Below are 15,908 nucleotides of genomic sequence, written 5' to 3'. Positions count from 1 at the left end.
GATCAGTTGGAGAAGGAGTTCTTTCATGTTGTTGGTCTTTGGTTTGTTGTGGAGTCTTGTCATCCAGTGGGCATATCTGTGTAACATATACTGAGTCGGTAGCTTTATGTTGAGCGCTAGAAATCAAGTTTTTAATTGCATGCTCTATTTGGGAATATTAATAAATTGTGTTCCCCCTTCCCTTAATTAGTAAGTGAAATTAGGAGCTCATGGAGAAAAGCTGTCGAAATGGAAGATAACAGAAGTACAGAACCAATTCAGGTGGATACTGAACATAGAGAAGAAGTATTGCCAGAATCCTTACCTGTGTTGCATAACCCAAGAGAAATTAGCAGGACCAGCTTTCTCTCAGCAAGCACTGTATCCAATTCTAGCCATTCCCATTTGCCTGAAGAGAAAGTTGTTTCAGATTGCCTCAAGTGTGTGCCTCAGAAGCATGTGGTGACCAGTCACATAGGTGGACCATCGACACAAAATCAGTCAGATTTGTTAAGTAAGAAAATAATGTGCAAGCAAGGTTTGGAGTGTGCAGAAATACAGAACAAGCTTTTAGACACTAGCCAAACAGAGACAGTCTCCCCTACTGTAGGGACTAGGAGACTTATAATGGGTAGCAGTGAAGAAGAGTCTTCTCTTGACCACTTGCAAGCTTCTTACAAGGAACCTTTCATGCATAAAAGTATGTTATGGGACTCTTTTCAAGTATCAGGTGGAACTAGTTCCAGGAGTTTAAAGGATATTGATTTTGGCATATTACATGAAACTCTTCCAGAAGAAGTTGGTAACTTAAGTCTTAATAGCTCCAGTAGTACAGAAGCCAATTTTAAACTGGAGCCAAATAGTCCTATGCACAGTGGCATTTTTCCAGAAGATGTTGTGGGAGAAAGACCAACTACTCCAGAATCAGACTGTAATTTACAGGCTATTTGTCGTAGATACGAGGCTCTGAAAAAATCTCTATCCAAGAAAAGGGAAGAAAGTGACCTTTCTAATCCTGAAGCACTTGAAGGACACAAACCAGAATTGAGCCCTATTCCCACAAACATGCAAACAGATGATATGCTTGACTTTTTGGGTACTCATGATTTGCATGTTGACTATACAAAACCATCTTTACGCATGTCCCTTGGTGAAAGGAAACGGTCACTTTCACCGCTAATTAAGTTTTCTCCAGTGGAACAAAGATTGAAAACCACAATACCATGTAGTCTTGGAGAACTTCTACCTAATTTAAAAGGTAAGATTTAACTAGACCTGTGCGTATTGACCTATTGAATTTTTCTTTCAACCTCTTGTAACAGTAGTATGCATTGAATGTTGCATGATCTTTATTGTTAATGTGATAAAATATGCTCTTTGTTCCTTCAACTAGGATGAGAAGAGTGAACTTGTCACTTCTATGGGTACTTCCAGAATCTCAAACGATGGGTATATAGTTTACAGTTAGTGTGGGACAGGGGTGGAAAATAAAACCAAAACCCTGAAACCTACTGCTTTTATAATACAAACAATCAAAAGTAAATCTCGTCAAAATCTTGGCTAGTGGAAGATGGTTCTAAAAATGTTGAGTAACACTATGTATGTTAAATATCATTCTTATAGTAATATAATATCTGTAATTTGTTTTGAAATAAATTTGAGGGGGATGGGTGACAAAACAAGATAGGTTAGTGTATTCGTTTCCTGGGGCAGCCATACAAAGTACCACAAACCGGGTACCTTAAAACAACAGAAATTTATTGTCTCTGGATACAATAAGTTCTGAAAGCTGGAATCCAGAATCAAGGTGTTAGCGGGGCCCTGGTCCCTCTGAAGCCACCAGAGGAAGATCCTTCTCGCCTTTCCCAGCTTCTGGTAGCCCCAGCTGTTCCTTGGCTTGTGGTAGCACAGCTCTAATCTCTGCCTCCATCTTCACATGGCTTTCTCCTCTTGTGTGTCTGTGTGCCTTCTTTATAAGGCCACTAGTCATGTAGGTTTAAGTGCCCACCCTACTCCAGAATGACCTCATCCTGATTATATCTTTAATGACCCTCTTTCCAAATAAGGCCACATTCTGAGGTACTGGGTTAGAAGTTCATCATGTCTTTCTGGGGGACACAGTTCACATAACAGTATTAATTACTGAACTGGATAATGGATACATTGGGCTAATGATAATTTTCTTTATTTTTGTATGTTGAAAATTTTCATTATAGAGATTAAGAAAAAAACCCTGTTCTTAAAGCGTGTTAGAGCAAACATAGATCTGGTGATATAGATTCATTATTTATCACTCTGATTTGCCCATGATAATTAAACACTGGTATATTAAAAAGTATTCTAAGAGGGATGTATTGATACTCTCTGGAGAAAAGGTACCTCAATGAGAATAATGGTAATTTTTATCGTAGTCATTCGCATGTGAACATTTTACTTAAGAAGACTGAAATTTGCTACTATTTGGAATTTGTCCTGTTTAATTTTTTTCTTTGTAATGTTTGATTATCCTTTTCTCTTTTTCAAAATCACCTTTGCAGAAGAAGAAATCTTGAATAAGAGCCTTGATGCAAATGAATTTCCATCAGACTTGAAGAGATGAAGCAGAAGCCCAGTTAATTTAACTCTGATGTACTTAAATTTCAAGCAGTGTCACAGGATAAAAACGGATTTATAATTTAAATACATGTTGGAAGTATAACTCTTTTTCTAGGTCTAAAAAATCCTAAATAATGCCTTTTACCAAACTTTAGTTTTTAGGTAAAGAGTATGTTTGGATTTTTCTCCTTGTATGGATCTGGGGTTAAAAAATGTGAAGTATTTGGGAAGCAGACATCAAGTTTTGTGAAGCCATTTTGATTCCTTGAATAATTTGTAAGCATTAATAGCAAAGTATTAGTTTATTATAATTTCAGTTGATTAACAAACATGAGTGGTTTTTGATATACTTTTATTAACTGGTTAACATAATAACCATTGAATACTGATCTTTCATTTTAGGGAAATACATAACTTTTATTGTTTCTTTATGGAACACTATAGTACTAACCAAAAAAAGTGAGAAAAGTAGTACCTTGGGATGTGTAGTCAAGGTGAGAAAAGTTCAAGTTTGGGAAAGCTCTAAACAGGCTTAATGATTATTTAAGTAGTATGTTGGTCCTGGAAAATGTTTGATGGAATAAAGTGTATGTGATGATAAGTGAAGACTGGGGCAGAGTGAATTTAGAAAAAAGGAAAAAGATGGAAGATGACTAGACACTTTTAAGGAACACTGTCAAACTATAAATCCATTCAATGGGTTGTACAGCAGATTTATATTTAGTCTAATTTAGACTTTGAGAATTTAATTTAACCCTAGTTTTATATTTTAACAGAAAAAAAATGTAAATTAAACATTTATTAGTTTCTGTTTACTGTTGTTGGTTTATTTGGGGGGCATGTTTTTTAGGGAAAGCAGGTGATTTTTATTGTTTTACTTTCCTTCTCAAAAACCATTAGTATGCCACAGCCTATGAATAGCTTCAAAATAACTTGAGAAAACTGAATTCGGCGTACTTGCTCAGTGTCACAGTTAAGTCAGTGGTAAAGCTAGGATTTTACCCTATTTTCCTTACTTAATATACCACAAGACCTTCTAGAAGTAACTAAAAGGCCAGGATAAAGGATATGGCCACAGGAGTTGGCCTCTGATTGACCTTGTGGACTGAATGGGAGTCAGGAGAGGCCTCCCTTACAGTAACGTGCCTCACTCTGTCGTGACCCTTGGCTGAGAAAATGGCTCGTCGCCACCATCAAAGTGTATACATGCCGTTGCCCTCTGTGAACCAGGAGCAATGAGCATGCACTGGAAAGTTGATAGCACTTATGGTACCCCTCTGCCTAGCCCAGTTCTTAACCATCAAAACCTTGTCCATTTGTCCAGAAACTGGTAAGGAGAGGAGAAAAGTTGAAGGGGAGAGTTCTGGAGGTGGATGGGCTTAATTGTTCATCTTCCTTCACTCATTTTGGGCTTTTGCTAAATGGTTTGATCCCAGTTTGAAGGCCAGTCTTTTTGTGAGAAAAAGAAAAGCACATATAACTTCCTTATTTTGCAGTGGAAAAGAAAGAGGAAGAGCATTTTCTCCTAGGGTGCTATATTCCTTTATTAGTTAATACAACAAATGAGGGACTGTAGATCAACTGGAAAACTATCCTCTAGTCTGGCATAAGAAAACCCACTAACCTGTAAATCCAGAATTAACGTATTAGGGAGGAGGTAGGGCTGTTAACTTACACAACGTGCCAGGGCCATTCCTAGACATTAATACATGTTTTATTCAGTTGTCATAACTCTACTGTTAGACAGTGGTTATTGTACCTATTTCACAGTGATACTGAAGCTAGGGAGCTTAAACGACTTGTCTAAGGTGGACTCAAGGAATCATTTGGGAAACATCCTAAAAGCTGTAGATTCTGTAGGTCTAAAATGGGGATTAAGAATCTACATTTTAAAAATGCTTCCCTGGTGATTCTTAGGTTCAATAATAAGATTGAGAAGCATTGCTGGGGGATATAGAGTCACATTTAGCCTTGGGGTACCTTAAAGAAGCAAGTATATTATTATATATGTACTGCTTTAGAGGTTAATTGATAAGGTCGTGCAAGTTCAACAGTAAGGGCGGGAGGCCCTTAACTACTGAGAATCAAAAGATCAAAATGTCTCTGGACAGTATGGATTTACAAAAACCACATTGTTAAGTGAGTCATAGCTGGAATAGCTTGGGAGTTTGGCATTCTTTCCTGTCCTTTATATGCCAGTAGTATTAACAAAAATATCTCTGATTTATCAGTTTCTCCTAAACCATTGTGATTATGACGTAACTGCCTTCAGGCTCTTCCCGCTCCAGTATTGCCTGCAGAGCTACCTTTTGACTTTAGGACTGTTTTGATCACTTAGTTTAAAATTCCATTAATGGTTTATTGCTAAATCCAGAATAGAGTTAAAATTTAAAGGCATATCATGTCCCCTGTGTAGATTCCTCTATTCCCCTTCCACTATCATTTCTCATTTTTTTACTGAACTGCTTTTGTGATCGTGGTTCTTTAGAAATCTTAATTCACAATTCTAGCTGTCCTTTAGGGCTCAGACCAAATGTCACTTCCACCTTGAAGTCCTCATCTGTCCCTTCCATATTCATGGATTTAGCTCTTCTCTAAAATCTGTAGTTTATCTTTTATTCACTTAGTATTTTTCACGTAGTGCTTTTATCGTATTTTTTCATGGTTGCATGTGTGTGATCTTTCCAGTCATACTGATGATACACATATGGACATAACGTACCTTTGTAGATGTGGGAGGTGTGTGTCCACACATACATATCCTCAAGGGCCATGGATCATCATTAGCAAATACTTAAGTATTGGAATTGTTTTCTTTGCCTCCTATGTGATGGGATTAAAATAATGGTAGAGTGCTAATTATTGCTGTAAATGTACTTTTTCTCATTACATTCATCGTAGATGATACAGAATGTACCTCGTTTTATTCACTATTTGTAAGATAAAGGTGTGTAATTGACTTCTATGTCAACTTGAAACTTTAGTAACGAAAGACAGAATGTCCTAATTGTTTTAAATGTTTAAAGAGGACGAGCATGTAATATTTAACATGAAAAATGTTACCAAGTGGAATAAAGAGTATTTGAGGCAAAAAAAACCCAAAACAAAACCCAAAAAACATTTGGGGGGAATTTAACTGAAAAAATACAAGTATTTTGAAACCATTTTTTACCATGATCTATGAAGTCAGTTTTATCTAAGGGAGAAAAACAGGAATTCTTGAGAACTTTATAAAGGAAACCTTATTTTTTTTTTCCTACTTAGAATTCTAAATTAAACAAAATAAATGTTTAAGGAAATTTTCCATAATGTAAAAGTAATGGAAATTTTCCATAATGTAAAATGCAAAGGTAAAATTCTTTTACATTATCTTGCAGATACATAGTTGCTTTCACCTTAGGCACTGTGCCAGTCCACATGCTATATTTAAAATATTTGTGAGTCCTCTATGGGACTATTTGTAAATATGTTCTCTTTACTATAGCCTTGAATAAACATTCAGTATCATACCACCTGGCTCTGGAATTTCCTATATAATATAAAAAAACTATGCCCTGCACATCCTAGAATGATCACATATAAAGGTCTACCAGTAATTTCATCAACAAAAGAAATTGGAGAGGTTAAGTGATTCAGGTAAAAGTATTTTGTTACTGCCATTTTAATTAGATTTACTAAATGCAGTATTTTAAAATGATTTTAAAAAGGAAATCTTAAGTTTTTAACATCTGGAGCCTTTTAACTTATTGCCAAAGGCCCTACGTAGAAGAGTTTAATAACTTAGATCTGAATAGTTTCTTGCTCTTCATGGGTAGGGACTTTGTCATCCACAGCTGCTGCTATAAAGGTCTTGGAAAAGCTAAAGCTCTATTCTATTTAATGTCTGTATTCAAAGGTAATGCGTCCTTTGTAAAATGGTGAGAAGAGTGTATCAGAGAGGTCTCCTGGCTCTAAAATACTTAGATTTCATTTAAAAGCATAAGGCAGTTGGAATAAGACATTTTAAGGGTTTTCTGACTTCACTGTACCACATTGACAATCCAAATTAGGAACCTTAGAATCCTTCCCTAAAAACTGGCAATCTTAAGACTCTGATTCAGTATTAACCGATTTCCAGATAGATAAAGATGGGGAAGTGAATTTGCCCAAAGTGAACGAAACACTGTTCTTTGAGAAGTCGCTTAACTTTCTGGGCTGCAGTTTCCTTAATCTGTAAAATTAGGGGAATTATATGAAGGCGTAGTATACACCTGAAAAGCTAAGATTTTTAGGATTAACTTTTGTTAATGGAGGAAATAGTGGGGAGTAATGGTCAAGCTGTAATCATACTGCCTAGGTTCAGCTGTATGACCTTAATAAGGTCATATCAGTTTTCTCACCTATTAAGAAATCAAAGTAATCTACCTCAGCTTGTGGATTAAAGAATACACATCAAGTATTTAAGAGTACGTGGCATTTAGCAAGGGCTCGAACATTTAGCTAGGCTTCAGTAATTTGGGAGTAGGCATTTAAGGGGTGCGTGGGTAGGTGGGGAGAATGGCTCAGGTGGTTGTACTGATAGCTGACATGTAGTACTGAGTATGTCAGGCACCATTCTAAATGCTTTCCATGTTGTTTTGATTTTTTTTTTAACAATCCTAAAAGTATAGCTACTCTTACTCACACTTCACAAATGAGGAAACAGCAGAATGAAATTAAGTACCTTGCCCAGTTCACAGAGCTAGCAAGTGAAGGGACAATATGAACTCAACTCAGGTGGTCTAGCCTCAGAGCCCCTACTTAGTTGCTCTGCTTCCAACTGCCATTCACTATTGCTAAGGTGATGGGGACTAGATCACAAAATTAAAATTTACCAGTTAAGCATTACTTGTGGGCAGTGAGAATCTTTGTTTACACATTAGCCAAAGTTACTTCAAGTAAGACCATATTTTAAATTGCTAACAGCAATGTTTATTCATGACTGAAGCCAAGAAGGATTTATAAATGCATTTTAATACCTTGCTGATAAAATAGTAACATTCCATCTTTGCAATCTTGTAAGGAATACAGGAAGATACTGTAAAGGCTTTAATGTGTATATCTATTATAACCAGGTAATCAGAACGCGCACACGCACGCGCACACACACACCACCTACTTTAGTGTTACACCATACCAACTTTTCAGAAAGGCCATCTTGAAGCTCTACTGGATAGCTGAGTAAATAGCGTCCAAGGTTCAAAGACGAGGGAGTAGGGAAGAAAGAAGTAGTAAGCAGCACACATGTCAAAGCCCACTTTAAAGCACAGGACATTATGAATATTAAAAAAAAAAAGATGCGGGGGAGGGGGGAAAGGCAATTCAGCATTTTCAGAAAGGGCATTTGGCAATATTCAACGCATCAGGAGGCTGTGCTTGGGACCATCCACTCTCTCCAGCTTCTCAAAGTGTTTCCTGGCATTGCGGATGTTGATCAGAGTAGCTGCAGAAGGGATCGACGGATCCGACATAACAACCATCACGTACGTGTTTGATGTGAAGATGTCGATGAAAGCAGCGAAGTTAGAATTCCGAACTTCCATGCTCTGGAAAGAAGCGGCTAATTTACTGCAGCTCAGCTTGAACTGCTTAATGATGTTGCTGATCTTCTCAAACCGGTGGACATCACGCTGCTCTTTGCACTGGTAATGGGAAATGACCAAGAATGTAGCTCTCTCGAACAGCAGGACTTCGTCGGCCTCAATAATTTGGGCAAAATTCCTTAGGTTCATCTCCAGCTGCTGAACATTGGGAATCAGCTGATAGACAATACTGGACCAGGCTTTGTAGAGCGTTTCGTCCCAGATGGAGGTTCGAAAACAAGCGCATTCCAGTGGGCGAGACAAACGCCTCAGGTCTTCCTCTCGCTCCTTAAAAATCAGGTCACGCTGATCCTCCTGAACCAGATCCATTTTGTGCACCAGGCAGAAGATTTTGGCATCGGGAGAGTTCTGGAGGATGGCCTCCAGACAAGACTGGTAATAATGCATGTCCTTTTCCAGTTCGCGGCTCTCCACGTCAAACACGTAAATCAAAACCTCGACGTTCCGGAAGATGTTGTCCCGCTGGCTGGTGAAGTAATTTTCCATGAAGGTGTCCTGACCGCCACAGTCCCACAGGTTGAGCACCAGGTTGCCCAGGAATCGGACGTGGGAGTGCTCCACATCAATGGTGGCACCCAGGCGCCGGGTGTCGCGGGCGATATAATTTGCAAAGATAATCGACCGCATGCTGGTCTTCCCCGACCCGCTCTTCCCCATCAACAGCACCTTTTTCTTCATGGCTGTATTTGGCATCACCCGCCGGAGCCGCCGCGGACTGGGCCTCAGGGCGCGGCCTAACTGCAGCGTGGAGGGAGGGCGGGGTCGGGGCTAGCGGGCTCTCCGCAGGCGGGGCCGCGCAGCTGTGCGGTCGGCGTAGCCGAAAGCGAGAGATCTGGGCTGGAAAGGCCGCGGCAGGGGCGAGCTCTTCCTCGGAGGCGAGCGCCCTGGGTGAGACGGCTGCAGAGCTTCGGAGAAAAGCTCCCCTTCCGGAGAACAGTGCCGCGGCGTCTCGGCGGCCACCCACTTCCGGCGGCGATCTCGCGAGAGCGCCCGCGCTCGGCGCTCGGGGCCCAAGGAGCTTTGAGAAGCTGCTCTTTCAATGAACCCGAGCTGGGGCCGCCCGAGAAAGATAAAATGGAAGGGGAACCCAGCAGTCGGGTGTCGGTTTTCCTCTTTAAACTGGGTTTACGGTTGCAAGGTGTACGTGTGCGGTCGGTTGGGAGAATGCTGCCATCTCGTGGCCAAATGTCCCCCCACCCAGCACAGCACAGCTCGCTTTCGGAGCGCCGTGTGCTCGGGTGGGTTTCGGTCAGGGCGGCGGGCAAGTGAAGCGGAGGAAGGCCGGACTTCACAGCCCAGCGAGGCCTCCTCGGATTCCCTGGTTTGCTGCTTACGAGGGCACGATAAATGAACACTGCAGATGAGGAAAGTGAGACCTGGGAAAGTTAGGTGACTGCCCAGTGCTACACGGTGAGATGGTAGTAAATCCCCACTGGGAGATGGACTGACTCCCAGTTAGTGCTTTTTCCACTTGGAAGCAAGTTCCTTTCTCACAGCTCCTTTTCCGGTAACCTCAGGCTTCAGAATTTATGATCAGAGTCCCAAAGCTCGAGGAAATTACGGTATAGAACCTATGCAGTGGCTCAGTCCTCACGAAAACCCTATGAATAAACAACCCTATTTTCAAGTGAGTAAATCCAAGCTTAGAGGGGCTAAGTAATTTTACCAAGTTACACACCTATTAAATGATGCAATGCAATTTGTCTATTTTTAAAATATAAATTGTATATATTTAAGGTGTACAGCGTGATTTTGATAGTGAAATGATAACGCAGTCAGACTAACATACCTCATAGTTCTCTTTGTGGTGAGAGCACGTGAAATCCACTCTCAGCAAATTTTCAGTGTTCAATACAGTATTAACTATAGTCATCTTGTGGCAGGTTAACTCTCAACACTTACTCATTCTGCATAACTGCAACTTTGTACCCTTTGACCAATATCTCCCCCTTTCCTCCACCTCCTTGTGCCCGGAAATCACCATTCTATCCTCTGCTACTATGTACTTGACTTTTTAAGATTCTACATAGTTGAGATCCTGCAAGCTTTTTTCTTTGTCTAGCTTATTTCACTCAGCATAATGTCATCCAGGTTCATTCATGTTGTTGGAAATGACAGGATCTCCTTTTTAAAGGCTGGATAATGTTTCACTGTATATACAAACCACCATTTCTTTTTTAAAATTTTCATTATTTTTTATTTTTTTTAAAGATTATTTGTTTGAGAGTGAGAGAGCACACAAGCAGGGGGGAGGGGCAGAGGGAGAAGCAGGCTCCCTGCTGAGCAAGGAGCCCTATGCCCTAATCAGTCCCAGGACCCTGCGATCATGACCTGAGCTGAAGGTAGAAGCCTAACTGACTGAACCACCCAGGTGCACCTCTTTTTTTAATTGTAAAATTTTATTTTGATTTTGTTTAAAACAACACACTTTCAGTTTTATGAGCCACCAAGAATGTTCTCTAACACTATATTCTACAAGTAGATATTAACATAAATTTTACCTAAAATATATCAATAGTAGATATTCCTCTCCTCCCTTAGAGAAGTTGAAGATTCTTTATTATTAGCATTGGATTTATTTAAATTCTTCTAGTATTTATGTTGGACTGTAGTGATAGTTTTCCCCCCAGTTTTACTGACATATAGCTGATGTGTAACACTGTATTAGTTTTAGGTGTATGACAATGATTTGATATATGTGTATATTGCCAAATGATTACAATAAGTTTAGTTAACATCCATCACCTCAGGTAGTTACAAGCCCCCCTCCTTTGGCCGTGAGAACTTTTAGGATTACACTCTTGGTAAATTTCAAATATACAATACAGTACTGGTAACTATTGGCACCATGTTGTACATTACATCCCCAGAACTAATTTATCTTACAATTCGAAGTTTGTACCTTTTGACCACCTTCACCCATTTTTCCCACTTCCCAATCCCTGCCTCTGGCAACCATCAATCTATTTTCTGTATCTATGTTTGTTTTTTTAGATTCCGCCTGTAAAGGAGATCATACAGTATTTGTCTGTCTTTGACTTATTTCACTCAGCATGCCTTCGAGATCCATTCACGTCACAAATGGCAGGATTTCCTTCTTTGTTTTGATGGGTGAATAATATATATTCTATAATCATATGATTTAATCTATATATCACATAATATAATAGTCTCTATATGACATATTCTTTCTTCATCCATTGATGGAGACTAGGTTGTTTGCATGTCTTGGCTACTGTAAATAATCCTGCAACGAATGGGGGAGGGGTACAGATTATCTTTTCCAGATAGTGTTTTCATTTCCTTTGGATATATACCCAGAAATGGGATCATTGAGTCATACGGTAGGTCTGTTTTTAATTCTTTTGAAGAACCCCCGTACTGTTTTCCAAAGTAGCTATACAGTTTGCATTCCACCAATAGTGCACAAAGTTGCCTTCTTTCCCACATGCTCACCGACACTTATCTCTTGTCTTTTTTTTTTTTAAGATTTTATTTATTTGTCAGAGAGACCGAGAGAGGGAACACAAGCAGGGGGAGTGGGAGAGGGAGAAGCAGGCTTCCCGCAGAGTAGGGAGCCCGATGTGGGGCTCGATCCCAGGACCCTGGGATCATGACCGGAGCTGAAGGCAGACACTCAATGACTGAGCTGCCCAGGTGCCCCATCGTGTATAATCTTTTTGATGTGTTTTTGAATTTGGTTTGCTAGTATTTTATTGAGGATTTTTGCATCTTATGTTCATCAGAGGTACAGGCCTATAGCTTTTTTGTCTTTGTTTTTTCCTAGTGGTATCTTTACACTGGCCTCATAAAATAAGTTTGGAAGTATTCCCTTTCCTTTAATTCTTGGAAAATTTTAAGAAGGATTGGTATTAATTCTTATTGGAATCTTTGGTAATTTTTAGCAGTGAAGCCATCTGGTCCTGGATTTTTCTTTGTTGGGAGGTTTTTTTTAAATTTTTTAAAGATTTTATTTGTTTATTTGACAGAGCACAAGCAGGGGAGCGGCAGGCTGAGGGTGAGGGAGAAGCAGACTCCCTGCTGAGCTGGGAGCCCGATGTGGGGTTCGATCCCAGGACCCTGGGATCATGACCTGAGCTGAAGGCAGATGCCTAACCGACTGAGCCATCCAGGCGCCCCTGTGGGGAGGTTTTTGATTGCTACTTCAACCTCCTTATTTGTTATTGGCCTGTTCAGGCTTTCTATTTCTTTTTGATTCATCCTTGGTAGATTATATGTTTCTAGGAATTTAGCCATTTCTTCTAGGTTATCCAATTTGCATGCATATAATTGTTCATAATAGTCCCTAATGTTCCTTTTTATTTCTGAGACACCCACTGTAATGTCTCCTTTTTCATTTCTGATTTTGAGTCTCCTTTTCTTCTTAGTCTAGCTAAGGGTTTGCCAGTTTTGTTTTTTCAAAAAAACCCAACTCTTAGTTTTGTTGATTTTTTTTTTCCTATTCTCTATTTGATTTACTTCTGGTCTGATCTTTTTATTTCTTTCCTTCTGCTAACTTTGGGTTTAGTTTATTCTTTTTTCTAGTTTCTTGAGTTGTAAAGTTAGGTTGTTTCTTTCAGATCTTTTTTTTTTTCTTTTTCTTTTTTTAAAAGATTTTATTTATTTGACAGAGAGAGACACAGCGAGAGAGGGAACACAAGCAGGGGGAGTGGGAGAGGGAGAATCAGGCTTCCCGCGGAGCAGGGAGCCCGATGCGGGGCTCGATCTGGCATCACGACCTGAGCCGAAGGCAGTCGCCCAACAACTGAGCCACCCAGGTGCCCCCAGATCTTCTTTTTACATATAGGTGTTGATCACTATAAACTTCCCTCTTAGTATTGCTTTTGCTGCATTCCGTAAGTTTTGGTAAGTTGTGTTTTTGCTTTTGTTTGTCTCAAGATATATATTTTTAAAGATTTTATTTATCTGTCAGAGAGAGAGAGATAGAGAACGCAAGCAGGGAGAGCAGCAGGCAGAGGGAGAAGCAGGTTCCCCACGGAGCAAGTAGCCCGATGTGGGACTCGATCCCAGGACCCTGGGATCATGACCCGAGCTGAAGGCAGATGCTTAACCGACTGAGCCACCTAGGCGTCCCTCAAGATATTTTTTAAATTCCCTTTTGATTTCCTATTTGATCCAATGTTTATTCAAGAGTGTGTTAGTTTCCATGTATTTGTGAACTTTCCGTTTTCTTGCTGTTATTGACTCCTACTTTCATTTTTTTTGTACTCAGAAAAGATACTTGGTATGATTTTGATCTTAAATTTGTTAAGACTTGTTTGTGATCTAACATGTGATCTACCCCAGAGAATATTCTCTGTGTGCTTGCGAAGAATGTGTATTCTTCTGCTGTTGGGTGAAAAGTTTTATATATGTCTATTATGTTCATAGTGTATATGTTTGGTATATAGTGTTGTTCAAGTCCACTGTTTATTGATTTTCTGTCTGGATGTTCTATTATTGCAAGTGGGGTATGAAGCCTACTATTATTGTATTGCTGTCAATTTCTCCTTTCAGGTCCATTAGTATTTGTTTTACATATTTAGGTGCTTCGATATTGGATATATATTTGTAATTGTTCCTTTTGAGTTGACCCTTTTAGCATTATGTAATGACCTTTGTCTCTAGAAACAGTTTTTTTCTTCTTTTTTTTAAGGGGGGGGGCAGAGGGAGAGAGAGAATTTCAAGCAGGCTCCACGCACAGCATGGAGCCCAATGCAGGGCTCGATCTCATGACCCTGAGATCATGACCTGAGCTGAAACCAAGAGTCCCAGGCTTAACTCACAGAGCCACCCAGGTGCTCCTCTAGAAACAGTTTTTAAATTTTTAAAAAATATTTTTATTTATTTATTTGAGAGAGAGAAAGAGAGAGTGAGAGAGCACAAGCAGGGGGAGTGGCAGAGGGAGAGAGAGAAGCAGACTCCTGGCTGAGCAGGGAGCCCAATGTGGGGCTGGATCCCAGGACCCGGACCATGACCAAATGAAAGGCAGACGCTTAAGTTACTGAGCCACCCAGGTACCCTACAAACAGATTTTGACTTAAAATATACTTTGTCTAAGTATAACCATTCCTTTCTTTTGACTACCATTTGCATAGAATAACTTTTTCTATCCCTTCACTTTCAGCTTATGTGTGTTCTTGAATTTAAAGTGGGTTTCTTATAGACAGCATACAGTTAGATCTTGATTTTTTTTTTTTAAAGATTTTTTAATCTATTTTTTAACAGAGAGAGAGACAGCGAGAGAGGGAACACAAACAGTGGGAGTGGGAGAGGGAGAAGCAGGCTTCCCGCGGAGCAGGGAGCCCGATGCGGGGCTCAATCCCAGGGCCCTGGGATCATGACCTGAGCTGAAGGCAGACGCTTAATGACTGAGCCACCCAGGTACCCCTAGATCTTGATTTTTTATTCTCTTGGCTACTCTGTATCTTTCTCCTGGAGAGTTTAGTTTATTTACATCTAAAGTAATTATTAATAGGGAAGGATTTACTGTTATCATTTTTTAACTGTTTTGTTTGTCTTGCAGTTCTTTTGTCCCTCTTTTCTCTCTTGCTGTCTTCCTTTGTGTTTTTTTGCTTTTTTGTATTGTTAAGTTTTGATTCTTTTCTCTTTTCCTTTTGTGTATCATCCAGAAACATTTTCTTTGTGGTTACCAAGGGGCTTACCTAAAATCTCTTAGAGTTGTAACAGTCTATTTTAAACTAATAACAATTTTACTTGCATACAAGAACTCCCACATTATATGCTACTGATGTCATAATTTACATCTACTAATACTCTGTATCCATTAACATAACTTAGAGTTGTTGAAATGGAATTTGAACTCATAGTGTAACTGCAGGGTCTACTTGCCAAACCTAGGTCACAATGACTCTCGCCCCCTAAAAATATAGTATGGTTCTGTTCTTGGTCTCCAAGTAGATGGATGAATCAATGTTACTCAGTATCATTCATTCAGAATAAACCAATATTATCATGATACTGAAGCTTCCTAAGTTAGGATACTCTATATCTATCATAAAGGCCTTTTCAGAGGACTATACTGTACAAAACAGGTACTCTATTCTTCCATTTATATAAAAAATATTTATTTTTAAAAAGATTTTACTTATGAGAGAGAGAGAGAGTACAAGCAGGGGAAAGGGCAGAGGGACAAGCAAACTCCCCACTGAGTAGAGAGCCCAATGCAGGGCTCAGTTCCAGGACTGAAGATCATGACCTGAGCCGAAGGCAGACGCTTAACTGACTGAGCCACCCAGGCGCCCCTATTTTTTTTTTTTAACTTCAAAAAGCTTTATTGAGGTATAATTTAGATATTACAAAATTCATCCATCGTATATAAGTATATAATTCCATCACCACAACTCAGTTTTAGAATATTTGTCAGAAGACTGACAAAGTTCCATTGTGTCTGTTTGTAGTCAATTTCTGCTCCTACCCTGAGACCCAGGCAACTACTCTTTTGCCTTCTGTCTGAATATATTTCCCTTCTCTAGAAATCTCATGTAAATGGAATCACGTAATACATAGTTTTGAAAATATCTGGTTTCTTTCTCCTAGCATAGTTTTTTTTTTTTTAAAAAGATTTTATTTATTCATTTGAGACACAGAGATACAGAGAGAGAGAGAGAAAGAGTGAGCAGGGAGAGAGGCAGAGGGAGAGGGAGAAGCAGGCTCCTCGCTGAGCCAGGAGCCCGATGTGGGGCTCGATCC

At 39.6% G+C, this 15,908-nt stretch overlaps 2 protein-coding genes across 3 annotated transcripts in view; one reads left to right on the top strand and one right to left on the bottom strand.

The window, feature by feature from the left end:
- The window catches only part of HAUS6 (HAUS augmin like complex subunit 6), a 49,785-nt gene extending 46,341 nt beyond the window's left edge, over window positions 1–3,444 (top strand). For both annotated transcript variants that reach the window (XM_044920361.1, XM_021682420.2), the window contains exons 16-17: window positions 191–1,237; window positions 2,517–3,444. In XM_044920361.1, coding sequence (XP_044776296.1) covers window positions 191–1,237; window positions 2,517–2,578 — 1,109 coding nt within the window. In that variant the 3' untranslated portion in view covers window positions 2,579–3,444. The remainder of the gene's footprint in view (window positions 1–190; window positions 1,238–2,516) is intronic.
- A 4,057-nt stretch (window positions 3,445–7,501) lies between these two features.
- Window positions 7,502–9,151, bottom strand: RRAGA (Ras related GTP binding A). Its single transcript, XM_021682419.1, has one exon. The coding sequence runs from the start codon at window positions 8,886–8,888 to the stop codon at window positions 7,947–7,949; it is 942 nt and encodes a 313-aa protein (XP_021538094.1). The 5' UTR covers window positions 8,889–9,151; the 3' UTR covers window positions 7,502–7,946.
- Window positions 9,152–15,908: the final 6,757 nt, after the last annotated feature.

The sequence above is a fragment of the Neomonachus schauinslandi genome, chromosome 13 (genome assembly GCF_002201575.2).
Source record: "Neomonachus schauinslandi chromosome 13, ASM220157v2, whole genome shotgun sequence".
NCBI lineage: Eukaryota > Metazoa > Chordata > Mammalia > Carnivora > Phocidae > Neomonachus > Neomonachus schauinslandi.
The sequence above is the reverse complement of the archived record's forward strand: the minus strand, read 5'-3'. Positions and strand labels throughout refer to the sequence as shown.

Bases quoted from the DNA above. Each gene is read 5' to 3' on its own strand.
- RRAGA (XM_021682419.1), bottom strand. From the start codon at position 8,888: ATGCCAAATACAGCCATGAAGAAAAAGGTGCTGTTGATGGGGAAGAGC.